Genomic DNA, 18,021 nt, shown 5'->3' on the forward strand with positions numbered 1-18,021 from the left:
CTCTAGCATCACATAAAACATACTAGCCGATATAGTGGTGGTATTGGTGCTCACAACTCAAGCAACAACTCGGCGGCCCCTACAAGTATGTGAGACTCAGTGGGGAGAACAAGAGAGGCTAGTCAAGGAACTAGAGGATTATGAGCAGAAACTCATAATGCTAACCTTAAGACAGGGAGAGGGCTTGGAAGTAATGAACAAAAGGGCAGAGGAGTGCACTGCGCACAATGAAAAGAGGGTGAAGACACTGGCACGGCGCCTTGCTTTGACAGAAAAGGAGAAAATCATCGCAAAGAGCAAGGCGGAGGCAGCCCAAGTGGCCTTCAGCACTCAACAGAAGGCCTTCCTTGACACCATCTTGGACGCCACGCACGCAGCGCAAGGAGAGCCACTGGAGGCAATGCAAAGAAAGCTCGGCATGGCAAGAAGAGCCCTACACGCTGGACTGCAGATGCCACCATTACCTCCAGAGGTTAGGCTCAGTTTGGATGAACAACGAAAATACCTAATGTTGGCCGGCCTAACCCTCCAGGAGATAAATGCCCTTGGATTCGAGGAAGAAGCAGCACAATTAAAACGGCAGGGGGAAGAAGCAGAGCTGGAAATTGATGTGAATCAATTCAGGGAAGACGTAGTCCCACAAACCCCCTCGCCACAGGCCCAAGAGCCGCCACAAGGGGACCCAGCTGCGGAATATTGTAACCACTCAAGATATGCAACTAACCTTGCAAATATTAACAAAACTAGGGTATTCACCTTTCATTTCTATACTTATCCTTATTAAAGTGTAAGAGAAGAAAATTTTTCTCAAGAAAATAGAACCACTTGAGTGTAATAGCAAAGGAAAGGATGTTGAGTCTAAAGTAGAAATTCGGATTGAATTTATGGAGGATTACTTTGCTACTATAGATATTGCTCCTCCAAATCAGCCAAATGATAGCTAAATTGAAGTTAACGGGTGAAGCTCAATTTTGATAGAAGCAATGGTGCAAGGACCAAGAGTTAATGGAAGAAACCATTACTTGGGAAAAGCTAAAGGAAGATGTATATGGGTGATATCTCCCACCTGCCAGGGTCAATCTCTTCTAGGTCCATATAGAGATACCTTAAGATAACATCTTGCTCCTCATTATGCTCTTTGTTGAAACTGTTTAGAGTTGCCTTGGTCAACTTCAGCTCATCAACATTTATCTAAGTGCAAAAAATGATAATTTGCACATCAAGATTCAAATTTCGCTCATTATTTATAATATTCAACAAGCCTAAAACTTTGAAACTTACTAAGTTACCAATCTTGCCTTGAGCAACTTGTGCATGGTCCATAGAATGGCTATGTTAGAGTGATAGGAAATTAGTCACTCTAATTGCCATTTGCGAGTCTTGGTGTGTATGAGGGAGTATGTCAACTAATGTCTCTTACACATTCCTGTAAGAGTACGAAACGGAAGAAACACGAAGAGAGAGAGAGAGAGAGAGAGAGAGAGAGAGAGAGAGGAAGCAGAAAATGTCACAACTCTATAAAAATAGAATTTGTATCCTTTTTCATTAATTTGTCTATATAATGATTTATTAAATTTATTTCCTTTGCACTAATTAGATATAAAGAAAAGTGCATTGGAGCAGGCCACTGATGAGTGGTCATAGGTTATGGTGGACCCACACGGTGGGTTAGAGAAAAGATAGTTCACACTTCCATCTATATGACCCGATTGGGCGCCTGTGACTAGAACTCACGCATATCAGGGTTAGACTCGCACACAGAAAGGATTGATGCCTTGAAGTGTGGGCTAAATCCACCGGAATAGACAGTTACAATCAACAAGATGGCATGATCATGAAATGCTTGTATAATGTGCATGTGTGGGCTGAAAGCTTGAAATGCACATTTCTTTGCATAGGAAAGTCACATGAAGATTCGGATACCATTTTTGCGATGTACACGGAAAAAGCTTTCATATGATACCCATATTGGGGGGGTCCCTAAATTCTAGGAGATCCCTAAATTTTAGGAGGTCCCTAAATTTTAGGAGCCTCGAATTAGCCTAAAAATGCTAGTCCTAAAAAATAGGGATATCATTCTAAAAATAGTAAGTTCTGTACTCTGACTGTGCTTACTAAATTTGGTTGTTTCTATTCTTGACAGTATTCAACCCAAAAAGGAAGGCCATAGAGAAGAGACAAGTGTCAAGACACTTGTCACACAAGTTTCCAAGTGTCCCACCACTTGTCACATCTCATGACATGTGGCTGGACACTTGTCTTGTGCTACTCCACTGTCCCCTTTTGTACTAGCTCTCCCCTCTCCTATAAATAAGAGCTTGTTTTTCTTCATTCAACATCATTTTTCTTTGCTGTAAACTCATGAACAACACCCACAGATAGCCAGAAACTGGCCCCATCCATCCCCATCATCATCCCCCACTTCTCCATTATCAAATTCCTCCATATTCCCTCTTCTATCACTGTTTTTTTTACAAGACAGCAAGCCTATAAATTCATTACAGCACCTCCTTCTCGAGCTCTTTCTTCCATTTTAGCTACAAGAAGCAAGCCCTATCCATGTATTGCTGATCAATGATGGAGAAAGGCTGAATTCCCCTTTTTCTTCTCTCATATTGTAAAGAAATCAGTTCTTATCATTGTATAATAGATAATGCATGTGTGTTTGTACATCTTTGCATGATCTTGTGAGAGTGAGAATTACTTCTTCTCACTCTCAGGTTGATTGTAACTGAGCTCTTCCCTAAGGGACTTGGGTTGAGCAGAAATACATTCCTTCTGGGGGGGGTTGCCCATCTTCAACCCTCAATCTTGTCTCCATTACTTTTACATTTTCATGGCTGTAATTTTGTGAGTAATTTTCATTTTCAGCTTTAAGTGTTCATTCTCTTTTATATTAAATCTCGAAAACAAGCGAATATCATAATTGTTAAGCATACTACGTTGTTCGGGGCGTTTACAGAAAATGAAGGAAGAAATACTGCACTGACTGAAATGAATGCTGAATACAAAGTTGTGGACTGATCAGTCCGTGCACGCAGCCCAGAGCATCAATGAGGGCACCATATCAGGCTGATGTTGATGGCAGCACCGAAGACAGAGGAAGATGACAGAGTCGAAGTGTGCACTTGCCAAAGAAGGAGGGAAGATGATAATACAACTGACTGCCAAGTGGGAAATGGCTATAAATAGCCAAAAACCCCAAAAACTACCTGACCTAAAATTTGAGGCCAAAAAAGTATTTAATGCTAGTAAAAATGCCAAGAATGCTCAGAAAAATCCCAAAAAGGGTGGACAATGTCCAACAGGTGAGGCAGGCTGAAGAATGTGCCCTGATAAATGCACATAAAATCTCGACTGGAGGAGAAAATGCAGTGAAATGCAATAAACTGAGTGCTCTAGAATGAGCTACCTCCTCCGTCAAAACAAGTGATAGACAAGTCAGAGCTCGTGAAGTCCTCGTCTGACTCAAACTGAGGCTCACAGGTAGGAGATGACAGAGCATGACAAACATGACTGCTAACAACCCCTCTCAGATCTTGGATGCAGCGGAAGGCCAAGGGAGAAACAGATCATGGGGTGGTAAGAGGAATGCCAATGTCGATGAAGTCCGTCAATGAAGATTGCCAATGAAGAAACTCCTCGCGATCCTGGGAAGCTCCCTCTAAAACAGTAGGGGCCAGGAAATCCACAGCCGCATCACCAAGATCGTCCCCCTCTAAAAAAGGGATGGGGGGTACGAGGAAACCACCGGAGGAGAGGGTGGGGGATGGGAAGGAACTTGTGAAAAAGAGGTTGCACAAGCGGGAACGGGTGTAGCAATAGACAACTACTTCGGAGGACCTTGCATAAGAGAAGGGGAATGGAGCTTGTAAAGCCCACTCTCCTACCAACCTGTTGTGATAACAGCCCCTGTAGAAGAATCCTTAATACAAATGGCCTACTCAATGAAGACAACCTAGGTACCAAGCCTAGTAACACCATAGACTAAGAGGAGTTGAAAGCCCAAGTTCGGAACATAAAGAGCCTGTGAAAGGCAGCTCGACACACGGTCAAGAAATAAAGGCAAAGCGCCAACACCACAAATAGGCATCGAAAACAAAGTCACCAACAGTGCCTGAACCCTCAGAAAGGCATAGATCTTGCAACAAATCACCTCGGGGAGTCATATGACTAGAAGCTCCACTATCAACCAGCCAAGGTCTCTCAGAAGATGAGGCAATCACTGAAGAAGGCTCCTCCAAGTCAACAATATGAAGGAACACTGACTCATGGGTAACCGCCGAAGTAGAGGTAAAAGGCTCCAATATTTTAGCTCCATCCTTCGCTCCCGGACGAAGGTGAGGGGAAATCTTCCAACATTTCTCCTCTAGATGTGTCCCCTTCTCTAGATCTGTCCCCTTCGCACAATATGGGCATTTAGGCTTCTCTGAGTCAGAGTCAAAACCTGAAGAACTCTCCTGTCTTTAAGCCTATGACTTCCCTTTCTTGTGTGTCCCTCCTCTTGAACCTGCAACAAAAGCTTTGATGGAGGTGAATCCACTAGCTACCTCTTTGGCACGCTCGTCATGCTCCAAAACAAGCGGGGCAAGCTCCTCCCATAGAAGCTTCTCATAGGTCCTCAATGTAAGAAGGTTGGTGTAGAAAACATCAAAACAGGGAGAAGGCAAAACTGAGTCAAAAGAATCATAGCCATATCCTCGGAAGAGATCATCCTACCAAGGGACGCAATCTCATCCCTCGTGTCCTCCAACCTGTTGATATGATCCTTCATGGAAGAAGAATCATCAACAATGAGAATCCGTAATTTCTTCTCAAGAGTAATCCGATGGGCAAATGTCTTCTGATGGTACAAAAAAGCAAGCTTTGTCCACACTTCCGCTGCTTTCCACAACTTGCACACATGCACTAGGACAGAATCCTGTAAGCTCATAAAGAGGAAAGATTGAGCTCTCGAGTTGAGCTGATCCCATAAGGCCACACGATCTATCAATGATCCAATGGTGGGATCCTCCACGGGCGGGGAATAGGGTGGGTAACAAACTCCCAAAGATTGAAGGTATCAAGGATACACTCCACCTTACGCGACCAAAGCGAGTAGTTGGAACCATCAAGCCAATCTTCTTTGGGCAAAGAAGGGAGTATGGACACCTATATAGAGGGTGCCATGGAAGGCATATGAAGGCCAGCAGAATGAGCCTTCTGTGAAACATGGAGAGAACGGGGAATAGAGGGATCTCGTACAAATGGGTTGAGTGACCTCTGCTCATCGCGTGAACTAGCACGAAAGTCTCTCCATCTCTCAGAGGAAGGAATAGAGACCTCATCCTCTAAATCAGCAAAGAACTAGTGATAAGACATCTTCATATATATCTACAATCACCAAACAATCTGCAACCAACAAACAGACAAGATGGAGCCGCCTATAGGAGAGAGAAAATGCTGCCTCCTGGCGAGAAAAACTGCTGCCTATCCTCCAGATGAGGACGCCTCCTCCTCTGCTGAAATAGACGATCTCCTGTTGACTGTAATTAATGCAAATGCAGGCTGCAAACACATAGAAAACTGCCGCCTACTCCTCCCAATCCTGCAAAACAGCAAAACGCAGGTATGGAAGGCTGCGTTTCAGCCTGGACAACACTGCCAGGGGCTGGAAAGCAGGGAAGAAGGGCTGCACTTGATGGTGTCATCCTCTGCAATAGAAGCTCTCCTCCGTGCTCTCAAGTAGGTTCTGATACCATGTGAGAGTGCGCAACAGAATAAGGAACACGAACACATTGTTCAGCTTAGTACAATGGTCTCAGCAATGAAAACACCAAAGAAATAAATCTATCTGCCTAAAATAGCCTGCCCAACAGAGAAAGGTGCTTCCCAGCCTGCATAAGGCAAATCTGCCCTAGTAAACGCTATCTAAAAGGGCTGGAATCGAGCCACCCTGTCCCCCTCTTTGAATCCACACACAAGGTCCGCAACACATGGGGATGATGCCTGGCAATTTTCATTGCGGACAGCACATTCCTCTTCAAGAACTCTGGCTCCCATATGTAGCTTTGATACCATGTGAGAGTGCACAATGGAAAGAGGAAAGTGAACATGGAGAGTAGGAGATAGAAAGATAACACAAAAGAGAGAGAAGGAACAATGTGACTGCAATGGCTGAAGGTTTGTAAGGCTGCAACATTCATCCCCAACACACAGCTCTACATGTTAATGTGAGCACCACATAGTAGCATGGGGGTGAGAGAATGAGGAGGGCTAGCTGATCACGAAGGATCAATGATGGATAACGAGAATGGAAGGGCAAGCTGCCTACAAAATCCTAAATAGGGTCAAAACCCTAAAAATGGCCAAAGGGGCCCAAAAACAAATGCACTAATATGCCCTCCATCTAAAGTTTCTAAAAACATATAAAATGGCATACAAATACAATGTTACAGCTCCTAATGTCCTCATCTGACTCAGACTAAGACTCATAGGAAAGAGATGACCATAGAAGAAACACGTGATTGCACTCAATGATAGTTCTAAAGTTTAAAGTTACAAGTTTAAATTGTGAACTTTAAACTTCAACTCACTTTTGCAAGAACTCTAAGGGCAATCGTTTGGACATTTAACATTTAATATCCAAGAGACTCCCACCAAAACAAAGGCTTGACCAAAGAGAACCTCTTCCAATGCATAGCGCTAGCAAAGGCGGTTTTCTCTTTGGCCACTATAATTTCAAAGTTATTACAAGAACACACCATGCCCATCCTTATGCAAGATAGGAATATCTATCTATTGTCAACTCTTGATCCATAAAAAAAGATGGGCTTCTATACAGAGGATACAAGAGGACAGCAAGTCCATGGATGGGTCTCCTCATCGAGTTTCATATTTTCTCCATAAACTAGAGGATGTCATCATGCCCTTGGCATGGCATCCAATATACCATCATTACATTTGTTAAAAATACATTAGATTTGGCCTTTAGGATTTAAAACTCAAAAGTAATTATTCAACTTATATAAAAATGAGTATAGTTACCTTGGATCCTCAACATCTTTGCACACCTTGATCTCCTCGATAGCTTCTCTCATGAAGTGAAAAAGATGCCCCAAGATAGCACCCTTCATATCAATCATGTGCAATATCCTATACAAAGGGGTTATGGCTATGGCCAAGGTCTACACAATGTTTTAAAATGACTCTCTCAAGCAAAGTCTCTAAATGGCTTTTCCATGTTTCATGCTTGACAGTGGCTCCTCCTCCATCCATAGCATAAACTCCTCCAAGACAATGGCTTATTGAGTTTTCTTTTGTACATCATATAGTCACTCAACAAACAACCACATGGCGGCAAACTAGGACTTAGAGGGCTTCTTTAGCTCTATATCACTGTAGACATGAAAGATGACCAAGACTTTCACATTTTTTGTAATGAAATGCACAATAAGATGAGCATCTAAAAACAAACTTTTTCACTGAATCAAGTGTGTCCCAATATCTTCCATAAAAAGATCATTGCAATGAGAGGCACATGGGGTCCAAATGATAGATAAAAATTCAATGTCTTGTAAGAGTTCCATCCTCTGATATTTAGATGCATTGTCGGTGGCTACTTGCACCACGTTAACCACATCAATCTACATATCACAAGTAAAAGAGGAGGTAAGTGACGTGGATGAAGTATACAAAGTAAAAGAGAGAGATTTATGATTGAGGTAAAATCTAAAAGAGGCATTGAGGTATGTGAATCATAAATGAGAAGATAGAACTTAGAAGAGGTAGAAGAATGACAAGTATTATAAAAAATGGAACATAAAATGGGCTAAAAGCTCAATATTAATTTTTAAGGCTTACCTCAATAATAGCTCACCATATGTGTTTGTATATAAAGGCTCTCATTATTCTTCTTCGTCTTTGCCTTGCATCCATGGCCTGAAAGAAAAATGTGATGAGAGATCAAGAAATAACAATTTGATGATGCCTTGTTTCTTCCTATTACTCTATCCATCACAAAGTATGGTGCAACCATACTTTACCCATCTGGCACACATGAGCTTGAGAGACTTGATTCTCTCCCTCCCCTCATGACAACCTTTTCAGTCCACACATCATTGTAGGTGACCCCGTACCAACCCTCGTAAGGACTAACCACAACAATGGCTTTGACCATATTTCTCCATCCATCTACTCAAATCAAATGAAATAGGAAATCACATTCAATAATAGTGCATGCAATCCCTATCTCTACAATCCTTTCCCTCTCTCCTTGAGGATAGACAAAAAATTGGAAATAGCTCCCATAGCTTCCTATAAAAATGTTTTTATCTTAGGCCTTTTGCTTCCCATGTTGGTAACAGAGCCTGAGGTCATTGAGACAAATGGACTAGAAGATTCGGAAGCATCTACTTCCATGTCAAGGTAACAACCTTCTCTTGAACCGTTGCTATGCTCAATGAGAGACATTGTCGCTTTGATTGGATAGGGGAGAGTCCTTCATGATCTCATTAGCTAGAGATTGAGGGATTTGGGAACAAGGGCCGGATTATCCACCCACCTTGGTTAACTAAATGAGTAGCCGCATTACGCTACTTGTCATGGACTTCCCACGAAAATTGTGAGTCCCTTGGTAGCAATTTGACTTGCCCACGGCCTTCTCAAGATGTGTGGTGTATAAACTAAAAGCTTCATGAAAAGGCTTAGGTACAGTGAAAGAAAGAGGGAGAGAGTGTTAGGTAAAGGTAGGGAATTGGGATATAGAATGTAGATAGCAAGAGAAAGAAAGAAAGGAGCAAGCTTTTTAATAGGCATGCGTTTTGTAAGTTATATCAAGCTTATTTTTAGTAATGACAAGGGTGGCAAGTCTTCTAGTAAGTCCAAGAATGATGTTGGGATTTCATTTGCTTTAAACCAAGATGAAGACAAAAGCATGAAAATGTATAATTATAGCACAAGATCGAAAGTGCTATATGTGATTGTATGAAGCACATTGCTTTAGCGACAAGAAAAAGCAATTTAGTTGTTGTATCCCATTGTGATGTACTTGTGCTTGCTATTGATGGATATGATGCCTCTAACTCAGCCCTTATGAAAGGGCAGCCCTACCCTTTGATGTCGTCATCTTCTTCAGCCTTTATCTTCTTCAATCTCCTTCTCTAGAGTTCATCTACCTTCCACTTTCAAGCTTCATCTACACTCTCTTGCTCTCTTCCTCTTGCTCTCCCACTTTAATGTAGAGTTCATCCACCTTCCACTTTCAAGCTTCATCTACACTCCCTTGCTCTCTTCCTCTTGCTCTCCCACTTTAATATATTGTCCCTCTCCCTCTTCCCTTCCCTATCCCACTTTCATCCACGCCCATAGCAACAAAGAAATGTGTTTCTTTGAGTTTGAAACTTACGAAATGTTTCTTAAAGTAAGAAACATTTTGACAGCTAAAACACGTGTTTTTTTGTTTTTCGGAGGAGGGATCCAAAAACATTTTTGGACAAAAATTGTAGGGCAATGTTAAACACGATGATGGTGAAGAGTAATGACTCGTGAGGACTCGAGATTTTGGATGATAGACTTACTTTTTTGGGGTTTTCTGTAGTTATTACACTCTATCAATCTAGTATCTATTCTTGTCTTGAAAGTTGATTATTACATGACTTTAGTCTCATTTATGAGTTATTTATGATATATTATGATTCATTATAGATTTTGACATTTTGTCAGATTGTTTTGAAATGCAACTCATGATGTTGCAACTTGACTCGGTCCATATTGTACGTGGGCTATTTACATCTTTATTTCGATTTTCTTTGTGTGTCATAATGTTTGCGGTTTGAACCATAGTATAACTTGTCTAAAGACTAACTTTGACAGAAGTTAATAATGGATAATTGATATGTAGCATATTATTCGCAATTGACTCTCATGTATTATCACTCAAGCTCGATTTGCCTTTCTTTGTTTAGAGAAAGTTCCATTGAGGTTTGAAGCCTCTTTCCCTAGTTAAAACTATTTTAAAATTATTATATTAAAAAACCCTCGTTTCTTATATTATGCCCTCTTGAAAGAAACTTATGAAACACGTTTCTGACCTTTCGTTTCTAAACCTTTCTGATGTTTCTGGCTGCTATATCCACATCTCCTCTTCCTCTAAGCTCTCCTCTCCCAATCCCTCTTCCTCTCTCACTGTCATCCACACCTTCTCTTACTCTCCTCTCCCTATCTCTCTTCCTCTCTTACTTTCATCGACAGCCCCTCTCCCTCTCTCTCACTTTCATCCATAGTTCCTCTCTCTCTCCATCTCCCTTTCCCCAATCCCTCTTCCTCTCCCTTTCCTGTTTTCTCCTCCCCTTCATCTATCTCAAACCTTCACCTCCATCTCACCTCCTGAAGTCAAAAAGTAACCTGCTATCCAAAATGTGTGACAATTGGCATTGCCCCTGGAAACCAATGTCAAGGTGGCAGCAAACCTCTAATAAGATTCGGACCAGCCAGCTAACATATGGACACAAGTAAACTCTATGGAGCAATTTCATACAAAATTGTCAAGCTACTTCTTAAAGTTCTTGAAGATGTGTCAAGTAGGCGTCCCCTTTGTCCATCTTAGCATCCTCAAGTTGCTTTCTCAAAAAGCAACTCCACCTTCATTGTGAGCCTGGTACACTGAGGTTAATAGATCCCATGAAGCTCTTGCTATCTCAAGATGACCTGCTTTTTATGGTAATAGGCCTCTTAATTGACAATCAATTAAAGCATGCAAAAACTCACTAAGCCAGATGTATGATCTGTCCCAAACATAGCTGAATATGCATGAAATAAAATTCCCAAAGCCATCACAGCCCAAGCACAGTTATAAGAGCAAATGTCCCAAACTTGGAAAAACCAAATGCACCAGAAATAGGGGGAAATCAGAGTCAAACCTTTCAAGGCAAGTCTTCCAAAAAAAAAAAAAAAAAAAAAAAAATCCAAAGAAAAGAAAATACTATTATGCAAAAACTTACTAAGCCAGATGTATAGTCTGCCTGAAACATTGCTGAATATGCATGAAATAAAAATCCCAAAACCATCACAGCCTAAGCACAGCAATAGGAGCAATACCCCAAGCTTTGAAAGAGAAAATGCACCAAAAATAGGGAGAAATCAGAGTCAAACCTAACAAGACAAGTCTTCACTTCTGCCTGCAATTTCTGGAGCAGAGCTCAGCCTAATTTAGTAAAGTACCACAGCTTCTGACAAAGACAAAAACTATTACAGAAAACTGTAGCAACAGTGTCAAGGCAGCAACAACTTCAATAGTTCCAGCAGCAGGAATGTCCAAGCAACAGCAGACTTTAAGAGCACCAACTTTGACTGTTACAGTTGCAGCAGCTTCAAGGCAGGGTTTGCAGGTCTGTACACCTGCATTTTAGTGTTTTGTAGATCCATGCACTATTTTTTAGCATTTAATAAACTACAAACAGATTATTTTACAGATTTTTGAGCTGCTATTGCTATGATCAGGGTTCTGCCTGCTGCAAACAGTCTTTTTAGATTTTTACCACCTGCTGCACAATAGGGCTGTGTGCTATTTGAACACATTATGTTAAAATGATGTGCTAGCAACAAGCTTCGATGCACAAAGAAGGGTAGGAATCCAAACATGGCCCTGATGGCAACATTCAGAGTTGTGTCAAGCTTAATGAAAACACACAGCACACAAGAAAAAGAGAGCAACCTACCGGGTAGTCACAATTGATTGAATAAATAAGAGTACAGTAAACCTGGAAGCCAAAATTTACTGAATGAATGGAATTGCAATAAAATCTACAATATAGGAGAACTAATGTGTAAGAGAGTGGTCACATGGACAAAAAGCCCTTCTCCAGCAAGAAGGTAAAAAGTGCCCATATGCTAGAGCCTATTCACACTGGAACAGCTACAAGGGACACATACTGGGTTTAACATGAACAGCATTGTGAATCTTCCACTGATCTAGCAACTTCAACGATAAGCTACCTCACAAATACACCTAAAAAGGCCCATGATGATGCATGCTCAGCTTTGAGTGTATACCACTACATTACTCTTGCCTTCAACATGAACTATCTGAGAATGAAACAAGGCCAAGATGTTGCCATGTCTCATATGCTTCTTGGAAGGCTTTAGTGTATATGACCTCAAAGTTTCTTGAACAATTTGAGTTGTGAAATCAGCTCCAAGAAGATAATGCTCGATGTAGAAAGAGCATGAATGACTACAAGCTCTTTTTCAGAAACCTATATATTGTTGTCACCCCCAAAAGAGATCCCACTCTCACAAGCAACTTCACTTCCTAACATCTTGAACCTACAACTGCAACTTCATGAGGCGACCAAGAGCTCATTCCTTGCAAAATTCGGTGATGATCCTAGGACCACAACTACTAACACTGGCCTTTAATAACATCTAAGGGCTGTGAAACAAGACAGCCAAACACAAGTACTTCAACAACTGAAAATCAAGAGCAAAGAAACTACAAGGGAGGTACATTGCTCCTTTAAAGCAACACCGCCATGGAGCCTCTTGCACTATTATTTGAATTTAATGTTGCAGTTCCAAAATATAGAATTGGTCATGAAATCATCATTATCGATGCATTCATGCTAGTAAGGAACTCTAGATATTAACACAACGAGAAAATAAAACCACCCTGCACAAAAAACATAAGCAGGCCTGCAACTTATCTCTTCCAAGAGATGAGACCACGAGTTTCAACTTCCTAAATACACAGGCCTCAATGCTTTATCAAGGTTCCTACGATAGATCCTCCAATACATAATAGGACTGCGTAAGTCCAAAGTGATGGGACTGTTTAACAACACATGAATTGGCACTAGAACCTCTTGATTGGTTATTCACTCGAACCTTGTAATAGATGTTCGTGTGGTTGTACAGGTTTTGTTTTTGGAAGTCCCTTACAAAAAACTTATAAGACAAAAGTCTAACTTCTTCTAGTTGATGTAGAGACATGTGAAAAACATGAAAGCTGAAATACTTGCTTGCAATTGCTCTTGATATTCCTACTTAAAAGACCACAAACTGGACTTCCAATTTTGCTGAAGATTGGAATTGAATCATGAGCTTCTCAGCCTGTTCCTTGAGCCAAGCCAAGTCTCAGCTTGCCTTCAATCAAGGGTTTCCATTGTTCTCCACTCCCTAGACATGATATTGGTAGGAACCACCAAGTCAGCCTTCTAAGAAGCCATCTATTTCTATCATTCCACCACCTTTTTCTTTGTCTAAGCCACAAGCAGCAGTTAACATTCATCCAGTAGCTTCATAAGGATGGTTTGTGACAGTTGGAATATAATAATATACATATTCCTTTTTGAGTGCTAACTTTACCTTCGTCAACATATCTAGAACTTCAGTTTTTACTTTAAAGAGCAATGCTTCTTGGAAAACAGGATGGAAAGGTATCCTGGTCTGAAGGCTTAAAACAAATGCACATGACAAGAATTATAGTAGTCCAATGTAACATCAAAATTATCCACATTATCTATTGATGAACTTGACAGGTCTATAACACTTGACCCCAATGTAAATGTTGAGCACTTGTAACACTTTTCAATTCACAAGAGCATATACTGACCATCTTTGAATTCTACATTCTTTCTACTTGTCAGATCATTGCACACTTTTCTGTGGATAATTATTGTTTCTTTGACATCGTACATTATTGAAAAGAAAAACAATAGCCAATCTATACTACTATATAATGTAAACAAGTTCAAAGAAATAGTAAAAGTTTGCCATCAATAAAACAAAAACTCTTTTAACTGTTGCAAGCTCCTAATTTTTTAGTGCAATGAAGGGAATTTGTGAGTATCGTGAATGCATTAGAGTTTGGAGAGTATGGATTAGGGTTTGTCATGCATGTCATACATTATTTGGAAAACCTAACCCTATCATGAATCAGAAACCCGAACTCTAAACTATCTAGTGACACCTAGTATGGCATGATTCAGAAAGTGTTAGCACTATGATGTGAAGTACCTATCATGTGAAGAGGTTTCCATGGGGCGCCCATAAGGATGGCCCACATGTGTCTTACCAAAACAGCAGTCACATAACATCTGTAAGTGGAACAAAATGATGTGATGTGATCTGTCAAGTGGGAGCACACTGTAGCAAAAGAACTAACGGCATGTACGTTATTGGTTTGCTCATGTGTGAGCTATCACAAGATGTGTTCCTAAATACTTGGCTAGCCCAACCATGTGACAAATTAAGGAAGCTAACTTGGAGAATGGCAATACACAATCTAAATCTTAGAGTTCAGAGCATCAACCACCTCATTTCCTTTTCCTACTTTGATGGTGATGGTTGAAAACCTCAAATAAGTGAGCCCGTGGTATGGCAAAGCCTAGGTAGGAAGGTCTCAAATGCTTTGTTGGTCCATCATAACATGAAATTAGATCCCATGAGATGTGCTATTGCAACTTTTTTGGCAATTTCTTTGGTTAGAAGCAGGATCTCTTTGCAGCAGCAGCACAGCACAGAGAGAGAGAGAGAGAGAGGATTCGCTTAGGCCAGGTGTGGATTTTGTGGCAGCATATTACTACTCCTAAAAGGAGGGGGAGAGCAGCTTTGTTGGATGCTAACTTACATATGGCAGCCTTGAGGCTAGCACTTTTGCAAGCATTATTTATAGAGAGTCATCCTTGGTCAGATATTGCAAAATTTTTCATAGAAAAGACTGGAATCTCTCATGGAAACACAGTTATTCATGCATCCTGGTGGCATGTGCTTAATTCCACAAGACTTGTAAAGGTCTCTCAATCTTTTCATCTTTCTCATATGATTGCCTCTTGGCAGGCAATGTTACGTTTTGCAGTTTGGCGCCCTCTTGATTCTCGTAAGGAGGAGAATTCATTGCAAGGAGAAGTGCTGGCTACTTCCAAGTTGTTGGATTGGCCTCATAAAGATTTGCACAGAGATAAGTTTAATCGAATGGCTTGTTTCGGGTTGAAGACAGTCCTTGATGGTGTCATTCCTCAATAGGCTCATCTTTATTCTTTTCGGCGTATCCATCAACACTTCCAGGTACCTCACGGTTATCATGACATTTGATCGTCTATACGGGACAGGCTTTTGAGGTTCTCCCCTTTGCCAATATTACAGCAATCTTCACCATGGTGTGATTGGAAGTTTGTGATTCCTGATGATTTTATGAAAAGGTCAGCTAACCAGATTTATCATCAAATGGTGGAGGCCAAGAGATGGGTCACGGAAAAGGCTAATAAAGTATGGCATACTCGAGATAGTAAAAAGAGGTGGCAGGAAAGATTCATCTAGCTTTGGAAGTCTAAGGTTCCGTATTAGGGTAAAGTGTTCATGTGGAGGCTACTAATTGGGGGTCTTCCAACTAGTGATGTGCTACGAGCCCGCAAGATCTCCACTAGTCATTGTGTGTTCTGTACTACATGCAATGAAACAATGCTTCATCTTTTTGTCTCTTGCCCTGTTGCTAGACAAATTTGGAGTTTTATTTCCCGTGTGTGATCCGCGGCAACTCAGCACCAAATATCAATTCGCTCATGGATTATGGGAAAGATGATTTCCTCGTCTTCTTTGCATTCAAACTATTCTTACCTTTTCCATTTCCTTAGATGGATAGCTCTATGACATATTTGGCGTACTCGGAATGCCTTCATTTTTTATATAGTATCGGGCATCCATGGTCATGTGGCCCGTGTTCATGGTCTAGTAGTATGACAGATCTCCTCTTTGGTCTCAGCTGATCTGGCTCTTCCTGACATTGCTGCTCCCTGGCTGGATCTTGTTCGCTCCACTCCAGTTGTCCTTTCTAAGTGACATTTCAGAGTTAGAGTTGTGATAGACTTTTAGTTGTATCCGTGTGTTTTTTCTTTGCTAACTTGGTGGTCTGATGTAAAAAATGTGAGACTTCTATCCATGTGTTTTTTCTTTGCTGACTTGATGATCTGATGTATCCTTTATGTTTGATTGGCCTAAAGGCCAGATGTAAATATTCCAATATTAATATACACTCATTCACGGAAAAAAAAAAAAAGAGGGCATGAAATGGAGAGGATGGGGTGTGTGGATGGGTGGGTTTGGTTGCACGGTTTCATAGTTGCACTATACGAAAGGGTTCATACTATACCGCACTTTTAGGTACTGTACCTTACGTATTAGTACTATAAGATACCAACTTAATGGATACTTCTTTTCCCATCCGAATTGCGCTTTAGGATGAGCTAAATGCTCCTTACACTAATATTATTCTCCCACGGGATTAGATTATTTGAGATTCAAACAATTTTCTATCTTATTTTGTAAAAAACAAATAGATGCCATACCGTAGAATATCTTAAGGTACCATTTAGTACCATACTTTATCATACCATATCGTATTGTACTTTTTGTACCAAATATAGGGGTTTGGAAATTGTTGACAATAAATAGCCATGTGTGTTCCACCACAGCTCAAGACCTCAATGGCCTTGCTTCAATACTCTCCTCTTCAGCCTAGAAATGTGTTTAGCTTCATATGAGTTGCAAATCACCAATTAAATCTTTACAATGACAAAGTACAAATCATTCAAGCTTATTTCCTTCTACAATGTGTTAGCGATACTGTTTTTCTGGCATCATAACCAACCAGATTGGTTTTTCACACTACTTTTATGTTTGTGAAGTATTTAGCCACTCTCCACATGATTCTTTATGCTTTGTATTTTACTATTGTTTTTCCTAAGAATGAAATTTTCTATTCATTGATCTCCTCCAGACAAAGTATCCCATGACAAATTATCCCAAAGTAATGTGTTAGCACTATTATTCTCCAATTCTTATGTTGTTTGAATTGCATTTGGATTCAGGCATGTTGTACCTCCATCCAGCCACAATCAATGTTCTATGCATGTTCTCCATCTGTGACTTGTTGGCACATAAATACCCTGATATTTGAATGACCTGACTATTTCAATGATTTCATGCTTATATGTAGAACACGGGTAGACCTCTGGTTGATCGGTTCTAACTACCATGTCTTTGTCTTCCCAAGATTAGCTGATAAATCACTAGTTTCACAAAACTCTTCAGTGGTATGTAGGTGGAGTTGGAGGGTATGAACTTTAGGTACAATGAGCATCACATCATGAACTTATAAAAGCAGCATAACAATCAAGCACAAAATACTGTCTCACCCAGTATGAAGACCTTATAACTGCAAACATAACCAAAGTGGGTGTACCTCCGATGCACATAAAAGTCTATAGTATTGGCACTCCATGCATCTCCAAGTGTAAGCAAATAACTACTAGTTCCTGCAAAAAAATGATTGATTTTAAACGTTGATATCGTCATATACTAACATGATCTCAAGCAGCCATGTCTTCTAGAAACATAATCATTTTAGTGTGAGAGATTTCCCATCCTCTAGAGGTCATAAACGTACTCTGAATTCAGATCCTGCCTTTAGATTGACAAAACTACAAATCTAAAGAGATTATATAGAAACCACAAATGTCAAGCTCAGTGAGTTTATCATTTCAAAGTTCCAGCACCCTTGAACAAATAAAGTTAGCATAAGCACAGATACAGCAAACAAAACTTTTTTGCTATGTGCATAATGCAAATGTCTTGCCTCTGGAGGTAACAGTTTATTGAAACATATTGTAGCATCAACATTGTATCAAATATTTTGGTGAAATTCAAAGACTCCAGCAAAATTCCAAAGTTCAAAAAAAAGCCTTACACTGCATGCAAGAGTCAAAGTACTCAGTATAAAACTCCATTGAAATTCTAAGAATTCATATAAGATTGTGATGTGCCATGTAAAAGCACATGTTAAACCCATAGAAAGTATAATTAGCAAATTCCAAAGACTTTTGGAAAAACCAAATACAGCTGCCAAAACTCCATAGGAATATTTACCATGGACTTCCAAACAAGTATGCAGCAACTCTGGCCAGCTTGTTTCACTTAAAGCACAAAACTACTGTAGAGATCATTGGACCAAGTGCTAAACAAATACAAACAAGTTATAATCTACATATG

The 18,021-nt window shown here is 40.4% G+C and overlaps 1 protein-coding gene across 10 annotated transcripts in view; it reads right to left on the reverse strand.

Moving 5' to 3' along the window:
* The window catches only part of LOC148011081 (Nucleic acid-binding proteins superfamily), a 229,967-nt gene that overhangs the window by 146,930 nt on the left and 65,016 nt on the right, over positions 1 to 18,021 (reverse strand). For all 10 annotated transcript variants that reach the window (XR_015689510.1, XR_015689514.1, XR_015689512.1 and 7 more), the window contains one exon: positions 17,216 to 17,288. Coding sequence is in view for 4 of the 10 variants with exons in the window: in XM_087671737.1 (XP_087527863.1) it covers positions 17,216 to 17,288 (73 nt within the window). In the remaining 6 variants the exon portion in view is untranslated. The remainder of the gene's footprint in view (positions 1 to 17,215; positions 17,289 to 18,021) is intronic.

This window comes from Lygodium microphyllum, chromosome 29, assembly GCF_053477565.2.
Source record: "Lygodium microphyllum isolate KBCC chromosome 29, Lygodium_microphyllum_v1.1.10, whole genome shotgun sequence".
Taxonomy (NCBI): Eukaryota; Viridiplantae; Streptophyta; class Polypodiopsida; order Schizaeales; family Lygodiaceae; genus Lygodium; species Lygodium microphyllum.